Here is a 17,049-nt window from a genome sequence, read left to right on the forward strand (position 1 = left end):
GGGTGGGGTGGGGTGGGGAGGGGAGGGGGATTATAACAAGGTGGGGGATGGGATGGGAAATTGGGAATGTCAAAAAGCACAAAGAGGAGGGGCAGAGGAAACCCAGCAGCGGAACAGAAGGGCCGATTTACAGCTAACTAGTGGTGCTCAGGTCACTGAGGGAGAAGACAGGGGGTCAATGAGATTGAGAGCATCATTAGTGTATCCTCCACGCTTTTAAGAGCGCCATAAAAGCAACCACACACACGCACACGCACACACACACACACACAGCAAATAAATGAATGTAATGTCTTCACACGCAGAACAAACAGTGCATAACGGTGATGGTTTTCTTTGAACTCTTTATCTGGCCTCCAGGCGACACAGCAGAGGGAGGAATAGTGACACTGATATTTGAATGTTTATATAGCGTCGCTGTCGGTGGGTGGAAACTTCATATGTCCAAAACGGTTACTTTTCAGGATTCATTCAAATTCAAAAGTAGCAGATCTATAAGCTCAAAACCTTCGACTTCGAGCTTGTGAATCAGCTACTTTTGATGCTTTTGTGAAATCGAGTAGGGCATACTTAATTTACAAAAACTTATAATATAGACATTGACAATTTACAATTTAGGCATTTAGCAGACGCTCTTAATCCAGAGCGATTTACATTAAGCAATAACAAAAAACATACATACTATATTATATATTATACATGTGTACTATAAAGTGCTATGACTACATGAAATGCAATTCTAATGCTGTCTACGTAACAAGCTATAAGTCTGTTTAAAATACTATCTAAGTCTACATAAAGTGCTATCTAAGGGGCTAGGCTAGGGCAAGTGCTACGGGCCATGGTTGAGTCTGAAGAGGTGGGTTTTCAGACTACGGTGGAAGATTTGGAGTGATGCTGCAGATAAGAGGTTTCTGCCCGTCAGCAACGACATGCCATGTAAGACACACAAGCTGCGGTGGGCTGTCAATCCTGTTCTCTCTCTCTGTGTGTGTGTGTGTGTGTGTGTGTGTGTGTGTGTGTGTGTGTGTGTGTGTGTGTGTGTGTGTGTGTGTGTGTGTGTGTGTGTGTGTGTGTGTGTGTGTGTGTGTGTGTGTGTGTGTGTGTGTGTGTGCGTGCGTGCGTGCGTGTGTGCACAGGGAGATTAGTGAGTCATCTTCTGGGGCAATGTCATTAATGAGCGACAACTGTAACACCCGCAGGCCATGAAACAGCAGCACTGTAACATAAACACTGACTGGGACCCTTCAGACTGGACCGTGTGGTCATGTTTGAGTCATGATGTGGTCGACTCCAGACTGCTGCTGATTTCATGTGGTTCCGTGTGACCGCACGCACGCACACACACACACCCAGACATGCACACGCGTAACGCCTGGGATTCGAACTTGCGTGAAAGTCTAACATCTTAACCACTAGACTAGACCAAAGGGATATATCCCTATATGAACCGGGGGAGATATTAGACTTTTGAGGCCATCAGGCAGAGGCTCTGAGCCACTCTACTACACACACGCACGCACGCACGCACAGGGCCATAAAAGAAACTACAGGTGAGCTGTGTTTGAACATCCTTCTGTGCACCTGCTCTGGGTCTCCCCCTCTGTCGTTATTAATGACAGACTCAGAAAGGGACACGTCACGTGACATTGCTGTAAAAGAGAGACGTTGCTGCTGACTGGCTGCCAAGTGACATTAAAATAAACTAGACCCAATAAAACACACAGAGAGAAAGGACAGGTGCAAAGCTGTCCCCAGGGGGCCAATGGGGGGGGGGGGGGAACTCCAGAATATATGTACTTTATACAGTATCAATTTTCCCATGATTCCCTGTTCGTTGCGCTGCAGAACCAACCAACCTCTCTCTCCCTCCCTGCTCAAACAAACACAGGTGCTCCTGGTTGGCTGGTTGGTGCACTGTGATCTTTTAAAACCCGCAACTTTCTCTCCCGTGCCCGAGACTATTGAGACCGCGGATCAAAGGGAGAAAGGAAGCGTTGTACAAGAGTTAAAAGGTGAACTGGTGTTTTGTAATTGTAACGGACGTGGCTCCAGTTTGAGCTCAAAATAAGATGTGGAGATTTGGAAAGAGCAGATTGTCACCTGGTTTTTGTTATGTCTCTCTCTCTCCCGACAAGAGGTTAACTGCAACAATGTCAGAACTACAATAAAGATGGCGGCACATCTAGTGTCCTGCAGCATCGGTTTCAAATACCTTTATGTCTCGTGAGGAAATATCCCTTTTTTTCTGTTTCACACAATTTGTTAAAAACAGCAGAAAAAACATTTTCAGTAGACCTTTACACGTAAAGAAAAGTCAAATTCCGTAGATGAAATAAGTTTACAAAATAGTGAAAATAGTCAATCAAATTTCCCTTTTGGATCTCAAGTGAAAAGGTTTGGGAACCGCGGCTCTACATAAGATAAGACATTATGTTAGGCCCTGCAGGCCTTTCATTCATACACACACCATCCTGGACATGCAGGACAGTGTTGTTTTGATAGCTAGATAGAAGAACTTGTGTTTTGGACGAGCGACAAGAGAAACAGAGGTCTCCAACTTGTCCTCGTGTGACTCCTGTTGAGTTGTCGTGAGTGACTGACGTCAGAATCTGTACAGCTTCAAAAAAACTGAAGCTCGGCGGAGTTGTAGCACCATATCAGACATTTTTCTAACCCTGCTATGACAGAGGCATTCACAAAAATACACGCACGCACGCACGCACAATTTTCAGAGAGACCGTGGGAGTTCCAGGTGTTTTTTGTATCCTTGCTCAAAGTAAATAAATGTCCCCCCCCTCATCACATTGCGTCCCCAGGGGCACAGTACAAAGAGCCATGCCGGTAGGGGACACAACATGGACACACAGCCTGGGTCATTACAGCTGTTCCATCCATCTATCAACACAACACACTGAAATGGACCTGATCAACAGGGGAGGAGAGACAGGCACCACCAGACAGTCAGACTCTCCAAACAATGATAATAACCAGCCAAACACTCATTTAGCAGCAACACCATGTCATTATATTGAGATACATAAAGAATACAAGTAGCTAATGATGACATGATAGTATATAGTTAACCATAATAGTGTATGCCTTCACTGGAGGTAGCCATTGTACACCCAGTGACTGAAGACGAGCCACACAAAGGAGCCCTGTCTCTCTGGTGGGGACTCCTGGTGAAATATGGACTAGTCTGGACATGTTCTAAACACACTCTCACACCCCTTCACCCTCCATCTGAACCCAAAATTGTTAAGGGTTCGTTAAACCAGTATAGTTCTCAAACGATTTCGTGTCAAGGACCCCCAAATTGATGTTTTCGGCCACGGACCCCCATCGGAAAACGGGCCCCATTTTCGCCAGTGCTATACCCCTTATCCCTAAACGTCTTTGCCTTTTATACTATTTTGAATAGTATAAAAGGTCCCACTTTGAGAACCAATGTCTAAATAGACAGTGAAACACTTCATAATCACAGTGACATTATAGTCCATCGCGCTGTAGCTAATAGACAGCATGACAACGATGTGTATTTAGTCAAGAGGGACAGGGAGTCAGGGACCGTCACCATGTCACCATGTTGAAGGTTCAAGCATTTAAATCCTTTAAAAGCAACTGGGTGTCCCATAGTGATCAAAGGATCATGTGTGGCCTGTTTGTTTTGAACGCTGATTCACCCACAGCGTCTGGTTTGGTTTCGTTCGGTAGCAGGAAGGAAGAGACCACGGACTGCATTCCTATCATATTCCACGGTTATCGGAGCGCAGCCATGTTAAGCTGTGCTTTGATAACACCATAGTTAGCTAACCAACTACCCCCAAATCCTACCCTACAACCCCCCACAGGTTAAGATTCAAATTTCAAGCGCAGTGCCTTGAACATTGGCATAGAGTTACTTACTCTGTGACTCATGCATGGCAAAAACCTACGACGGTGTAAACAAAAAGGTTGACCATTGATTACATTCTCCAGGTTCAAATAACACAGGAAAAGGTTATATTTATAAGCTCTGCTCTCAAGGCTTCGTGTTTATGAAAAGGCCGCTCACGCGACTCGAGGCACGAGCCTCCGGCCAGTAATCATGACATTGCAAACATAAGTGTGAGTGTGGGCAGAGGCAGAGCCGGCACATTGTGGAGGCGGGCCGGCGGCGGGCCGGCCAGCATGTGACCCGTGTTGGCTCTATAAGCACCCGCTGTGCCACCTCAAGTCGGCGCTTTTCATTCCTGTCGTGGGTTATATAAGCCTGGACCTTCACAGGCCAGTGCTCTCTCTCTCTCTCCCCGGGGGCAGACGGGGGCCACATAGCTCGCAGGCCCCCACTAAGCTCGGATCATCTGGGAGATTTGCGAAGGTAAGCAAACTGGTCTGGCACGGGTTGGCATGGTCACCCCACCACCAGCACCACCGCAGTGCTGCGGTCGACTCTCAGTGCATTGAAATTAGCCGTTGGCTGTATGCAAATATCAACCATATTTTTTCTCTTTGTTTTTACTGCCTTGCACATAAAATAAGCTTCCAAAAGGTTCCAATGTGAGATCACTGTGTGATGCAGTTGTTGTGTCAATATTGTTTAATATCCAAATCATTTAGTTCAATTTGTACACTCTTGGAGTTGTGTGTGTGTGTGTGTGTGTGTGTGTGTGTGTGTGTGTGTGTGTGTGTGTGTGTGTGTGTGTGTGTGTGTGTGTGTGTGTGTGTGTGTGTGTTGATTCCTAAATATCATAATTTTGCTGGGACCCCCCCCTGGAACTGGTTCTCAGTGTGACCCCCCTTTCAGAACCACTAATGTGTATTGATGAGGTGGTAATTGAAGTTTTGTGCCTGATATGTTGATGAATTGATTCAATTGATATGGCCACAATGGAAACAAGCCCCCAGGACTTTTTCATGTTTTTTTGTCTTAATGTCTACCACGTGTTTACATATTTCTGACTAATAAAGTATTCAATCAATCGGGCAATTGACAACATTCAACATTCAAGCACTGCGTGTCAAGACAACAACAACCGTCTTGGATGCGATGCTGCCCCTTTCTGAATGTCACTGTCGTCATCACTAGGTGAGAACGCAACGGCGGTGACATTGAGCATTAACGATGGATGAGACGTCCATATGGTGGAGCCGTGTGGGGTATCGGCACAGCGACACCGGGCCCTGTGAGAAACAGGCCGTGGCACAGCCAGCAGGGACCGAAACCGCAGCGAAGCCTTTCAACCTCCCCTCCCCAGGGGAGAATCCTCTTACAGTGCTTCTCCTCAACTCTGAAAGGTCCCATTTCTATGGCAAAGTAAGGCGGGTATCTGCCCTGTCACTGGAGCACAATGGATCAGCAATAGCCGGATAGAATGGGAACTAACCAAGCAACAAAAGACAAGAGTTTTAACTTTAATGGATGTCAATGGGAATGGATTTTCAATGGAATGCTAATCGCTGGCTCATCGTTACTTCCTTGTGTGTGATTGAGGCCACAGGAAAGGGGGGAGAATTCACCACAGGCTACTTTCAAAACTGTCATTGTTCAAGACTGATGAGTGTATTTGGCTACAGTGGGAGCACAGTCACCTTGTTCTGTATCTATACCACTTAAACCCTCTAGACTATGTCAACTGGACCTGAGTTGGCTCGGTACTTGGACCGTCTGCAGTACCAAATCTCTTTAGCCTGGTAAGCCATCCCAGTCAAATGAATTCATTCTCGGTTGGCGTTGTGCAGAAACCAAAAAGTGGAAGATCGAGCCAATCAATGTCGCTCAGGGCCCTATGATTGACAGACACATTGCGTTTGTTTGTGAACAAACTGCCGTTTTTGGCTAATGTTCTCCCCAAAATATAGATTCTGGGGTTCAAGCAGTTAACTCCAGGAATCTCTGTATTGTGCTTGTCTGTCTGACCAGCCTTCGGACATATCTCGAGAACCGCTCATCCAATGCATCGACTTCACACTTGGGCAGGTAGATTGTCGAGGACTCTCCAGCGCATTGGCGAGTGTGAAGTCACAATCAAACGAGCGGTTCTCAACAGAACAGTCGCGCATTTCTGCACAGGGACGTGTTTTCCGAATGCTGCTGACCACCCCCCCAAACGGGCACTGTATTAGTTCATATATATATTCTACACCCTAATCTCATTTCTAACCTCACTGCCCATGCACACAGACAGTATGAGGGGGTGTTACAGGGGATTCATCAGGTCCAAACATAGAGCTACAGTGTGCCGGCCCGGCGGAGCCAGAGAGAGCCCAGAGGCATTCTCCAGCACAGCAGACAGAGGCAGTGTTTGCCTTAATAAGGCCGAGCTGTCTGAGCTCCGTCTGTTCACACTCCACTTTAGGAAGCCTCCGCTGGAGCCGGATAAGAATCAGGGGGACCGTCACTGCTCACACCTCAATATCACCTCCACTGATAAGACCGCAGAGGGTCCCCATCAAGTGATGTCACTCAACATGTGTATACGCACGGCCACACGCAGTGGCGCGCATGCACACGCGCACGCACACACACACGCACACACACACACACACACACACACGTTGCCCCCTCTGACAAACTAATCACCCCTTTGGCACCTTTGTGCTACTTGAGAGGTGAGACACATTGACACAAGCACTACACTTCTGATCGCTGCACCATCATTGCTTTGACCTTGCGTTAGATATGCAATGTAGGCCACTAGACCAGCGGGTCTAATTGTGACTGTTGTTTGACATCATTTGCATGCCTGATCCAGCACTACCAATAAGGAGGGCTTTGTAACTCGACTACACGGCATGAGTATGTAAAAGAATGGAACATTGGAAGACACACTCGCAGGCTGCGGAGGGCAGCCCACATCCAGAGTCCAAGCATGAAAGGTGTCTTGTGTCATGTTGAACCAATGGTTTGTGCAAGTTTGCATGTCTGGGATAGCTCTGAAAAACAGACTCCCTCACAATAAGATGAGATAAGATTCAAGATTGTGGGATCGTTAAAGGTCTGTCGGTGTACATCCTATAGTCATGTGCAAATGGAGGAGGAAGGACAAGCAAGCAGGAAGGAGAGGTTGTGTTGTGTTAAACATTCCCTGAATGCTCCTGCAGAGCTGAGTCTTTGCCTGTGTGGGTTTTAGGACTATGTTTGGAACATGACTAATGGAGTGCAGCATAAAACGTGGGGGCACATATATTTACGTCACCTGTTACATTCCATGTTATGATTCGAAGATTTTTGAAGATATTTCTAGCTGTCCCTGCTTATATTTATATCTTTGTATTTTGAGTCAATAGTTATAAACGAGATGTTTCTATATTGTTACTTAATAGTTAATACCAGTGATAGCTACTTTACCCAGGGGTCCTCTCTGTTTTTGCCTCTTCACCAAATCTCTTCGGTGAAAATACCGATCGACAAGAGTAAGAAATACCACGTTGTGGTCTTGCGTACCTGCTGTTTCCGGCTATAATGTTCACCCGATTTTGCCAAATGTGCAGTGCACCTAGTATCCAGAATGGGGACGGACGCTCGGGTTCAAGTGATTAAAAGTGAATCGTAGGCCCAGGCCGTAGCGTAACGGTCTGGGCACCGGACTGGTAATCCAGTCGCAGTGTGCCGCGGGTTCGACTCCCGGACCCGACACGGCCTTTACTGCATGTCATCCCCCCATCTCTCCCCCGTTTCCTGTCAGCCTACTGTCTGTCCCTTCAAAAATCAATAAAAGGCGTAAGCCGCAAAAAAAATATCTTAAAAAAAAAAAAAAAAAGTGAATCGTAAGGGCCGATTCATACTCCTATTTTACCTTACCGAAATGATTTCGGCTCGTCAGAGATTTTCAGTATCACTGAAGAGCTGACTTTAGGACGGTACCCCCCCCCCCCCCCCCCCCCCCCCCCCGAATGACGTCACATTGTTGATTGTATAGCTCTACAGTGCTGAACTGACTTTTATTCGGCTCTAAAATAGGAGTATGAATCGGCGAACAGCTTGCAAACTCTGTACATTTGTTTTAGTGCAAAAGAAGCCAGCTATACACCCTGCCATTACAAATTAAAGTGCATCCTTTCCCTAGAGGTTAAGCAGTTCCACGTGTGACATATGGCACTTTAACCACCTGACCTTTCAGGTCGAGCTTGAAGACCTGGACCTACTACTGTAGGAAGGTGCCTGGGGGCAGCATCATCATCACCAAGCCTCGCACACTAAACATTAACAACAGCGTTTGAATTGGTGGAACCCAAAACCCCCTTTCACTGGTAATAAACATCCATGCGGCCGCGCTTCTTGTTCCCTAGTCTAAACAAAGCATCTGATTAGCAAAAGTGCCTCAATACACAAAAGTCAGAGAGAGAGAGAAACAGCCTCGGGCAGGAGCAAGCAGCAAAGAGAGAGATGTCATGTTTTTTGGAGTCCATAATATGTGCGCGTGAATGGTCTGTTGTCATTTCAGACTAGTCCACTTGTTGCACCAGGCGGCTGTCTGCTCTCCATACACATACAAAGCCACTGGTTAAGACCAGCTCTCTGCGCAAACGCTGAGTCAGCGTGTTTGGAAGACTGCTGGTGAAGGGGCCAGTGCACACAGCTAATCCTCCCACCTATACAAGCCCCTGGATGGATGCTTTTCATCTCTCACTCACACACACACACACACACACACACAGGACTAACCCCTCCACAATCCCCCTTTAGCACCACCACCAACCAACTGCACACACACACACACACACACACACACACACAGGGCAGGGCACAGAGAGCTTGGGCTCGCCTCAATCAGTGAGTTGTTGTACTGTGAAGCGATTATGGTGCTGTCAAATAATGATCAAAGAGGAGTTTTTTCTTTCCTGAACGATCAAAGCCCCCCAAAAGATACATAATAACAGCTTAGGATGTCAAGTCATGCATGACTCGCTTTGGGGATGTTTGGAATTGTGTCCCTGGCTTTTTAAGCCCATGGGAATTGGGAAACGGCTTATATAACACTGCCCACTGGCCATATAAACAGGCTATTACTGTATCATAATATAAACATTTTACTTTGTAGGCGTTTGTTTTTTAATGATATTGTCATTCACAGCCATTGTCTACACACTACAGTTTGAATGTGGAGACGTCATTTCCGTCCATACAGTTTGCATACCAATACCACTGAGGTGTCTCTCTCTCTCTCACTGCACATGCCAAAGCTCTGACTGCACTGAGGTTCAAAGAACAATAGTTATTTGATGCTGTCATCCCCACAAGCCACAATTCCTTTCCTAGAATTGGACTTTCCTTTATTTTGGGTATTTCCTTTTACACCTTGCAATCAAATGCTTAATCCTCCCACCTCTATGTGTCCCTGGGTGGGTGTTTTTTTTACTGCGCACACAGGCTAACTAAGCCATTTCCTTTGTTTTAGGTATTTACCTTAAGTTTACACAATAAGGCCCAGGCCGTAGCGTAACGGTCTGGGCACCGGACTGGTAATCCAGTCGCAGTGTGCCGCGGGTTCGACTCCCGGACCCGACACGGCCCTTTACTGCATGTCATCCCCCCATCTCTCTCCCGTTTCCTGTCAGCCTACTGTCTGTCCCTTCAAAAAATCAATAAAAGGCGTAAGCCGCAAAAAAAATATCTTAAAAAAAAAAAAAAAAAAAAAGTTTACACAATATAACACCTTAAAACACCGTAAAATACAGTCATCATCACTTCACAATCAAAAGTTGAAATAAAGTCAGTGAAAAGTCACAAGAAAGCCAAAGAAACTTTACTTCAACTTTTGCCATATAGGTATATTTGTGGGATTTATATAATTAGCCTAAACGTTTTCAAAGTGATCAGTGATTTCACTGATTTGAGGCCTGCAGGAGTGAATCTAAAATTAATCAAATCCATCACTTGTTGTCACAACAACAGCAGCACTCAATGCAGGCAGCGCTCTCCTCCGGCAGCCAGGCAACATAAAGTCACAAAGTAGCTACATTGAACATTGAACAACAACGTATCAAAATAATGTAAACATTGTTTGTGTCACTTTGTCGAGTAGTGTGAGAATGTTTAGATAGAAATGTGCGTGTGCCATTGTTTCCACAATACACGTCAGACAAGTTGTCACACGACGGGACGACAGCAGCACAGTTTCTACGAAACTGCCGATAAAAGACAGACAGCCAAACAGGAGAGCTGTGTGTGTGTATACTGTGTGAAGATTAACCAACCCGAATGTAAATCACATAAAATATAATTTGTAAAAAGTCCTGACTGAGGACGTAGCCTACCTTTCATCCAGTCCACAACTTGCTTCGGCGTCCACTTTGTGATCGGATCCATAGCTTGCATGCTGTCTCAAGTCTCAACGCACAACCAACAACAATATGACAAGAGAATTATGCCCACAACAATTTGTCGTGGGGGGATTATTTAATTATAATAACGCGTTTACTACACGCCGTGTTGGTTGTTTTCTGTCGCATTCTTTACAACAGCAGCTCCGTGTACTTCAGCGTTGGTTGTGTAGTAGTTCTCTGTCTGCTGCAGTCCATATACACTGTTGCTCTTCACAAGTACAACTGTGCTCTCTGGCTGGTCCCCGGTGCAGTTCACACACTCACTCTCACGCACACATGGTGGGAGCATTAACACAGTCAATGGATCTAATCTGGAGGGAGGGAGGGAGCCAGGAGCTCTGGGGGATCAGGTTGCAGAACTGCGGTTTCAGCTGAAACTACTGAGAGAGGAGGAGCAATGCGATCTGGATTCTGGAGGAGCATCACCACCACAACGTTTATAATGGCTCACTGTTATTAATTATTAGCCTGCCTTCTATATATAGGTCTGTAGGCTATGTAGGCCTACATTAGTTTGACGGCGGTTAAAGTTGGGCTTTGTGTGTTTTCCTTTTAGTTCATAAATTCTTCTTTAGCGTATTAATACATTTATTTTTGCCATGTAATTGCCCAAAGTTATTACATGGATTTAAAGTAGCCTCGTGTGCTTTATTTTGCTTATAACTATTCAAATCATAATATTTCGTGTTAATATCCGAATGTGACTCACTGGCGCTCTCTGCTGGCGAGTTGTTGCAAATCAAAATGTAGAAAATCATGAGTTTGTAGTCTACAAAGTACAAACACAACACAAACACGTCGACCTTCTACAAATTGTAGAAGATAATTTGTGTGTGTGTGTGTGTGTGTGTGTGTGTGTGTGTGTGTGTGTGTGTGTGTGTGTGTGTGCGCGCGCGCTGTTCCGATACGTGTTGTCAACAAGTCTCAGTTCAAAACAACTGTGGCCATTACGGGGATCGAACCCGCGACCTTCGCGTTATTAGCACGACGCTCTAACCAACTGAGCTAAACGGCCGCTGCGATCTATTCTACACCTGTACTCACTCAACAATCACTATATGGAATCAGGACATACAGTGGCGTTTCTGTTTGTCTGTCTGTCTGTCTGTCTGTCTGATTGATTGATTGATTGATTGATTGATTTATTGATTGATTGATTGATTGATTGATTGATTGATTGATTGATTGATTGATACATATTTATTTCACAGTAAGTATGTAGAATTGGTATATTTCAAACTAAAGCAGCACAAGTCAAGTCAAAAACTGTTACTTGTGGACGAACCATGATAAAGCATTACACTTGTTTACAACAGGTTCCACCATTTATACACTTATACACTTCTATAAAAAATAAAACAGGAAATCATCATATAAAGAAAGTAAAACATGTACAGTATGGGGGAAAGGGGTGGGGGGACTCAGACTTTATTTACAGGGGTCAGTTTCGAATTGCAGTCATGAGCCGTCCATAGGTGCCCTTTGAGAGAGGTTTTGAGTAGTCATGGGATTCACATGTCTTAATGGCTGTTGGTAGGGTGTTCCACATTTTGTAATAATGTAGTCCCTTGTTTGTTTTAGCCGAATCTGGGCATACTAGGGCCTTTACTGTTCCTAATATATGTTAACGACATGACTTCAGCTTGTGACTGCAACTTGTTCCTGTTCGCAGATGACTCAGCACTGCTGGTCTCGGACAGGAACAAACTGCAGGTTGAAAAGACCCTCAGCTCTGAACTCGGTAGAATCTGCACCTGGCTCGCTGATAACAAACTATCCTTACACCTGGGAAAAACTGAATCCATCCTCTTCGGATCAAATAGTAATCTCAGCAAGGCAGATGGCTTCTTGGTTAGAGTGGGTGACAATATTATCACACGAAAAGATCAAATTACCTACCTAGGTTCCATCCTGGAGGCCAATCTTTCCGGTGATAAGATGGCCACCAACGTAATCAAAAAAGTCAATCAAAGAACAAGATTCCTTTACAGGATCTCCTCACTGGTCAGCAAAAACACCTTGAAGACCTTAACAGGAGCCCTCGTACAAGGTTTCTTTGACTATGCATCCACCTCTTGGTACCACAGCACCTCAAAGGCCCTTAAAACAAGGCTCCAGACCTCCCAAAACAAACTGGTCAGGCTCCTACTTGGCCTCACCCCCCGAACCCACCTCACCCCTGCCCACTTTGACAGGCTGGGATGGCTTAGGGTCGACGACAGAGTACAGCATCTTGCAATGGGTCTGGTCCACAAGATTCGATACACCACCAAGATACCCATGTACCTGTCTAAATACTTCCTTAGTGTAAACGAAGTCCACACCCACAACACCAGAGGGAGTACAACAAACCATGTACAACCCAGATTCGGCACAAACAAGGGACTAAATTCTTTTCGCTCCTATGCCACCAAAATGTGGAACGCCCTACCAACAGTCATTAAGACATGTGAATCCCTTGACTCCTTCAAAACCGCTCTCAAAGGGCACCTACGGATGGCTGCAATTCGAAACTGGCCTCTGTAAAATCTGAATCCCCCCCCACCCCCCCCACCCCATTTTCCCTCACTGTATATTGTATCTTTTCCCTTTTTTGCTTCCCATATGATGAATTTAGCTACATAGAAATGTCTATTTGTATGTCTCTAAATGTTTGTATGTCTTTAAATGTTTTGATGAATTGAACAATGTGGACCCTGTTGTAAACAAGTGTAATGCTTAATTGGGTCGTCCACTCACAGTTGACAGTCTTTGTATTGAGTTTGTGCTTAAAATGTACTGTAAATTCTACAAACTGTTAATAAATATTTCAATCAATCAATCAATCAAGCACATGGTTTGTTGAACTCCCTCTGGTCTGTCTGTCTGTCTGTCTGTCTGTCTGTCTGTCTGTCTGTCTGTCTCTCCCTGAGTCCCTCTATCTGTCACTCTGTCTCTTACACACACAGGCTGGTATTAATGCAGTTGTATCACATACATTTATCTACCAGGCTTTTAATACAATAATTATTATTAATAATAATAATAATAATAATAATATTACTGCAATTAAAAAAATGCAGCACAGCTGTTGCTGAAATGGCACTGAAATATTAAGAACACTGGCACATGTTTAAAAAAACAAACATTAATCCTTTAATTGACAAGCTCTATTGTCATAATAGATTTTAAAGGTGTGATTGGAACAATTCATGACATAACCAAAGTATGTCTCCTTATTGGTTTATGTACCTGTGTGTTTATTCAGATCATATTTTAAGACCTTTGGACTCAATACTTTTATCCTTTGTAATGGTATGGTGGGTGGCTATTAGTCAGGGGTCTTTAACAGGGGGTCCGGGACCCCTAGGGGGTCAGAGTCTTGCAGGGGAGCTGCCAAAACCTTGAGTGATAACTTATTTTTTACATTAACTTGAACTTGAACTAATCTTGAACATTAGCCGAAAATAGCAAATCCGTGTTATGAGCTTGTAGATCGTCTATTTTCGGCAAAGAGGTTTGGTGTAGAGTAGAGATAAAAATGAGCAGACCAAGTACAAAGCCAAAGGTCAAGTAAAATACAACAAAGTGATGATAGTGCTGCCAAGCTATGTATGCAATCTATGAAAAAGTGAAATCTGCAACAGAATTCTAAGCAATATGTAGTACCCCCACTACATATTGCTTAGAATTCTGTTGCAGATTTAACTTTTTCATAGATTTCATACATAGCTTGGCAGCACTATCATCACTTTGTTGTATTTTACTTGACTTTACTTGCTTCATCTCTCTCTCTATTTCAGCTAAGGGGTCCTTGGCCTGAAAAATGTTGAAGACCCCTGCCTTAGATCAATACCGGTAGTCTAGTCTATTATTACAGGTGGTTTACTCTTCAAGCTGTGAACTTCCTGACACAAAATGAACTTCTCTGACTCATTGTTCAGAAACACACCCAGCCTCTCCAGTCTCCCATCATCATCATCGTCCCTGCTGGAAGCCACCGTGCTGTCCAAGCTCCCTCTCTGCACTGTAATCAGCCGCAAATTACACTTTACTCTCTTATTACACGTACCTGGCTGGGCACACATCCATTTGCTGGCAGCCAATAAAATAGTCGAGGCCACAATACAGCGAGGCTATAGAATTACTTACTGCGTTCTCTCTTTCTTGTTTGAACACGCTGACCTCTTTTCAATGGTGTATGCATGGCCTTAACGACAGTTATATTCAGTCAATTCAGAGTCGTTGAAGGGAACTCTCAGTCTCAGGAGAGGAAATATGTACGTTAAAAGGGTATGCAAACAAATCCGGGTCCATGCCGACACTCAATGTGGATTTTATAGGTAAAAGGTCTTTAATGTATGGGCTATGGGTTTTCAACTGGTGGTCCGTGTGGACCACTGGTGGTCCATGTCATGAAGATATTGCATTGCATTATATAGGATTCGTATAGGAAAGTGAAGATTTGTATTTTTTCTTTATTTTTTTTTAATAATTAAAAAAATGTGAACCACTAGTTGAGAAACAATGCAGTAAAATAAATGACCTGACTTCCACAGAAAAAGGGGTTAGAATCTCAAGGGAAACTGTACTGGATTTCCTGGTTGAGTCACCATTGTAAAGGAATGTGGCTGTGCCCATAATCAATCACAGTCATGTCTGCTCGCTGCTCATTAAGTTGCAATGAATGAACAGCAGTTTAATATGGATTAATTAATTTAATCCCACAACACGCCCAATATCCCCCATGCCATCCCAACACAACAGTGGTCCCCAGGTTGATTCTCAGTCAGGGTAGTGCATGGTTTTTAATGTCTCTAACCCAATAATAAAGGACTTTTACCAAAATCCACCTTGAGTGTCTCTTAACGGAACATAACCGTCCATGAGCATTGAGCACCGGTGGTTAACTTTGAGGGATGTCAGCTAGGCTAGCACTCCTGTAAATTATTTTTTCTGAACTCTCAGTATGTCAGAGATCAGAAAGACAGAAATGTTGGTGAGTGCAGGTAGGATTGCGGTGACATCTTATTGGATCCCTCTGCTAAATGGCCAGATCTGCTGTCTAGTATGGCCAAAATTGTTGTGTAGAAGAAGGAGTAGATAAACAAGAAGAACCAAAGACAGAACAATAATAAAAGAGGGTGGTTTGAGGATGAATTGCCACTGGAAAACCTGAAGACATTAAGCAAAAACAGGACGTAAAGAAAATTTGTCTCTGTTAGGAGGATACTGGGCAGATTCCAATAACTGAAGAGTCTCCTAATCATACATCTGATGGTATTATATTAACATGTCATAGACGTTGATATGGTGGCTTGACAAATGGAATGGAATTTAACAAGCTCCATACTTTAATCTCCTCCAGAACAAGGTATGTGTTATGGGGATTTGTTGTTGCCAGGCACCCTAAACATAATCTGAATGAAAGCAAGTTGGCAGTGGGGGAGTCGCACCCAACATTCTGGTTCCCAGGGGAGTGTGCTGAATCGCAGGGGGATTTGGAGCTGTGTGGAATTTAGGGTAGGACCCCCCGCACGACGGGGTGCCCCCCCCCCCCCCCCCCCCGCACGCACGCTCCAGTGGGATTAGTGAATCATGGGATTGTTGTCGAGGCGTGGTATTTGGGGAGGGAGGGTGGCCTAGCTAGTGGCCGGCCTGATGAGAGAGAGAGAGGAATGCTGATATCCCATTAACGGAGTTGTGTTCCTCATTCAGAGGTGAGTATAATACAACCTGTTTGATGTGTTATCTTGCTGTTCAAAGCCAGGATTTGAGAATTAAGTGCAGTTGTGCAGTAGTGGTTCTCAACCTTTTCAGGCCGCAACCCCCAAAATAATCATATCTGAACTGGGACCCCCCCCCCAAACACACACACACACACACACACACACCTTGACAAGCAGTTAATGTTTTAGGAGTTGAGGCATTACATTTAGTTTGACTCAGTTACAGATAAATACTGTGAACTTAGCATGCTTAACATGCATCTCCACTAGCTAAAGAGTGCTGGGTTGCGCCCCGAAAATAGCTGATCTACAAGCTTGTAGATCTGCTATTTTCACTATTTTTGCCCAAAAGTGCCCTCTTAACGGGATTTCAGCCCCCGACACTCTGCACGTCTCTGCCATAGAGTGACCGGCTCAAGTCCAGTACGAACCACAATATGGAGTGGTAGCAGGAGAGAGTCCAGTTCTGCTCCTCCTGGCACTGCTGACTTTGTCCTTGAGCAACCCCTAACTACTCCCGGACACTGCAGAAGGAGGAGAGGACACTGGAGCAGCACGGACATTTAGAGCCTTTTATTAGGTGCTAAGTATACAGAACGACTAACGTTTCGTATACAGAAGACAGAATACAGAATATACTCCCGGACACTGTTGCGTGACAGCATCTCTTCACGCTTGCTTCTCTGTATTTCAGACCTATATGTGTGAGAAAATCATTTCCCCCTTGTAGATTTAATAAAAGTAATCTTTTATCTTCATCCCAGGGCCCTGAAATACCACCCGTGATAACAAAAGAACATCAAAGCCCTTTTAAAGATAAGCAAAAACGAAAAAAGATGTGTGATCCTTTCAAACCAACATTTATTTCAGACTCCAAATAAAGGAAGCCAGTTTCTTTTTGGCAGTGTGTATTATTCTATGACCTGCTATATCAGGATGAGGATAATAATGTCATATAAACAAACACCAGTCGCTACACAAAACATCAACGTGGGACGCTATTCAGCCCGCCATCTATGTTGACAGGATA

The 17,049-nt window shown here is 44.5% G+C and overlaps 1 protein-coding gene across 3 annotated transcripts in view; it reads right to left on the reverse strand.

Annotated features, from left to right (window-relative positions):
* The window catches only part of LOC310878239 (connector enhancer of kinase suppressor of ras 3-like), an 85,884-nt gene extending 75,323 nt beyond the window's left edge, over positions 1–10,561 (reverse strand). For all 3 annotated transcript variants that reach the window (XM_083792442.1, XM_083792441.1, XM_083792443.1), the window contains exon 1: positions 10,243–10,561. In XM_083792442.1, coding sequence (XP_083648568.1) covers positions 10,243–10,303 — 61 coding nt within the window. In that variant the 5' untranslated portion in view covers positions 10,304–10,561. The remainder of the gene's footprint in view (positions 1–10,242) is intronic.
* Between the last annotated feature and the right edge of the window lie 6,488 nt (positions 10,562–17,049).

This window comes from Protomyctophum parallelum, assembly GCF_964188405.1.
Source record: "Protomyctophum parallelum genome assembly, chromosome: 20".
Classification (NCBI taxonomy): Eukaryota; Metazoa; Chordata; class Actinopteri; order Myctophiformes; family Myctophidae; genus Protomyctophum; species Protomyctophum parallelum.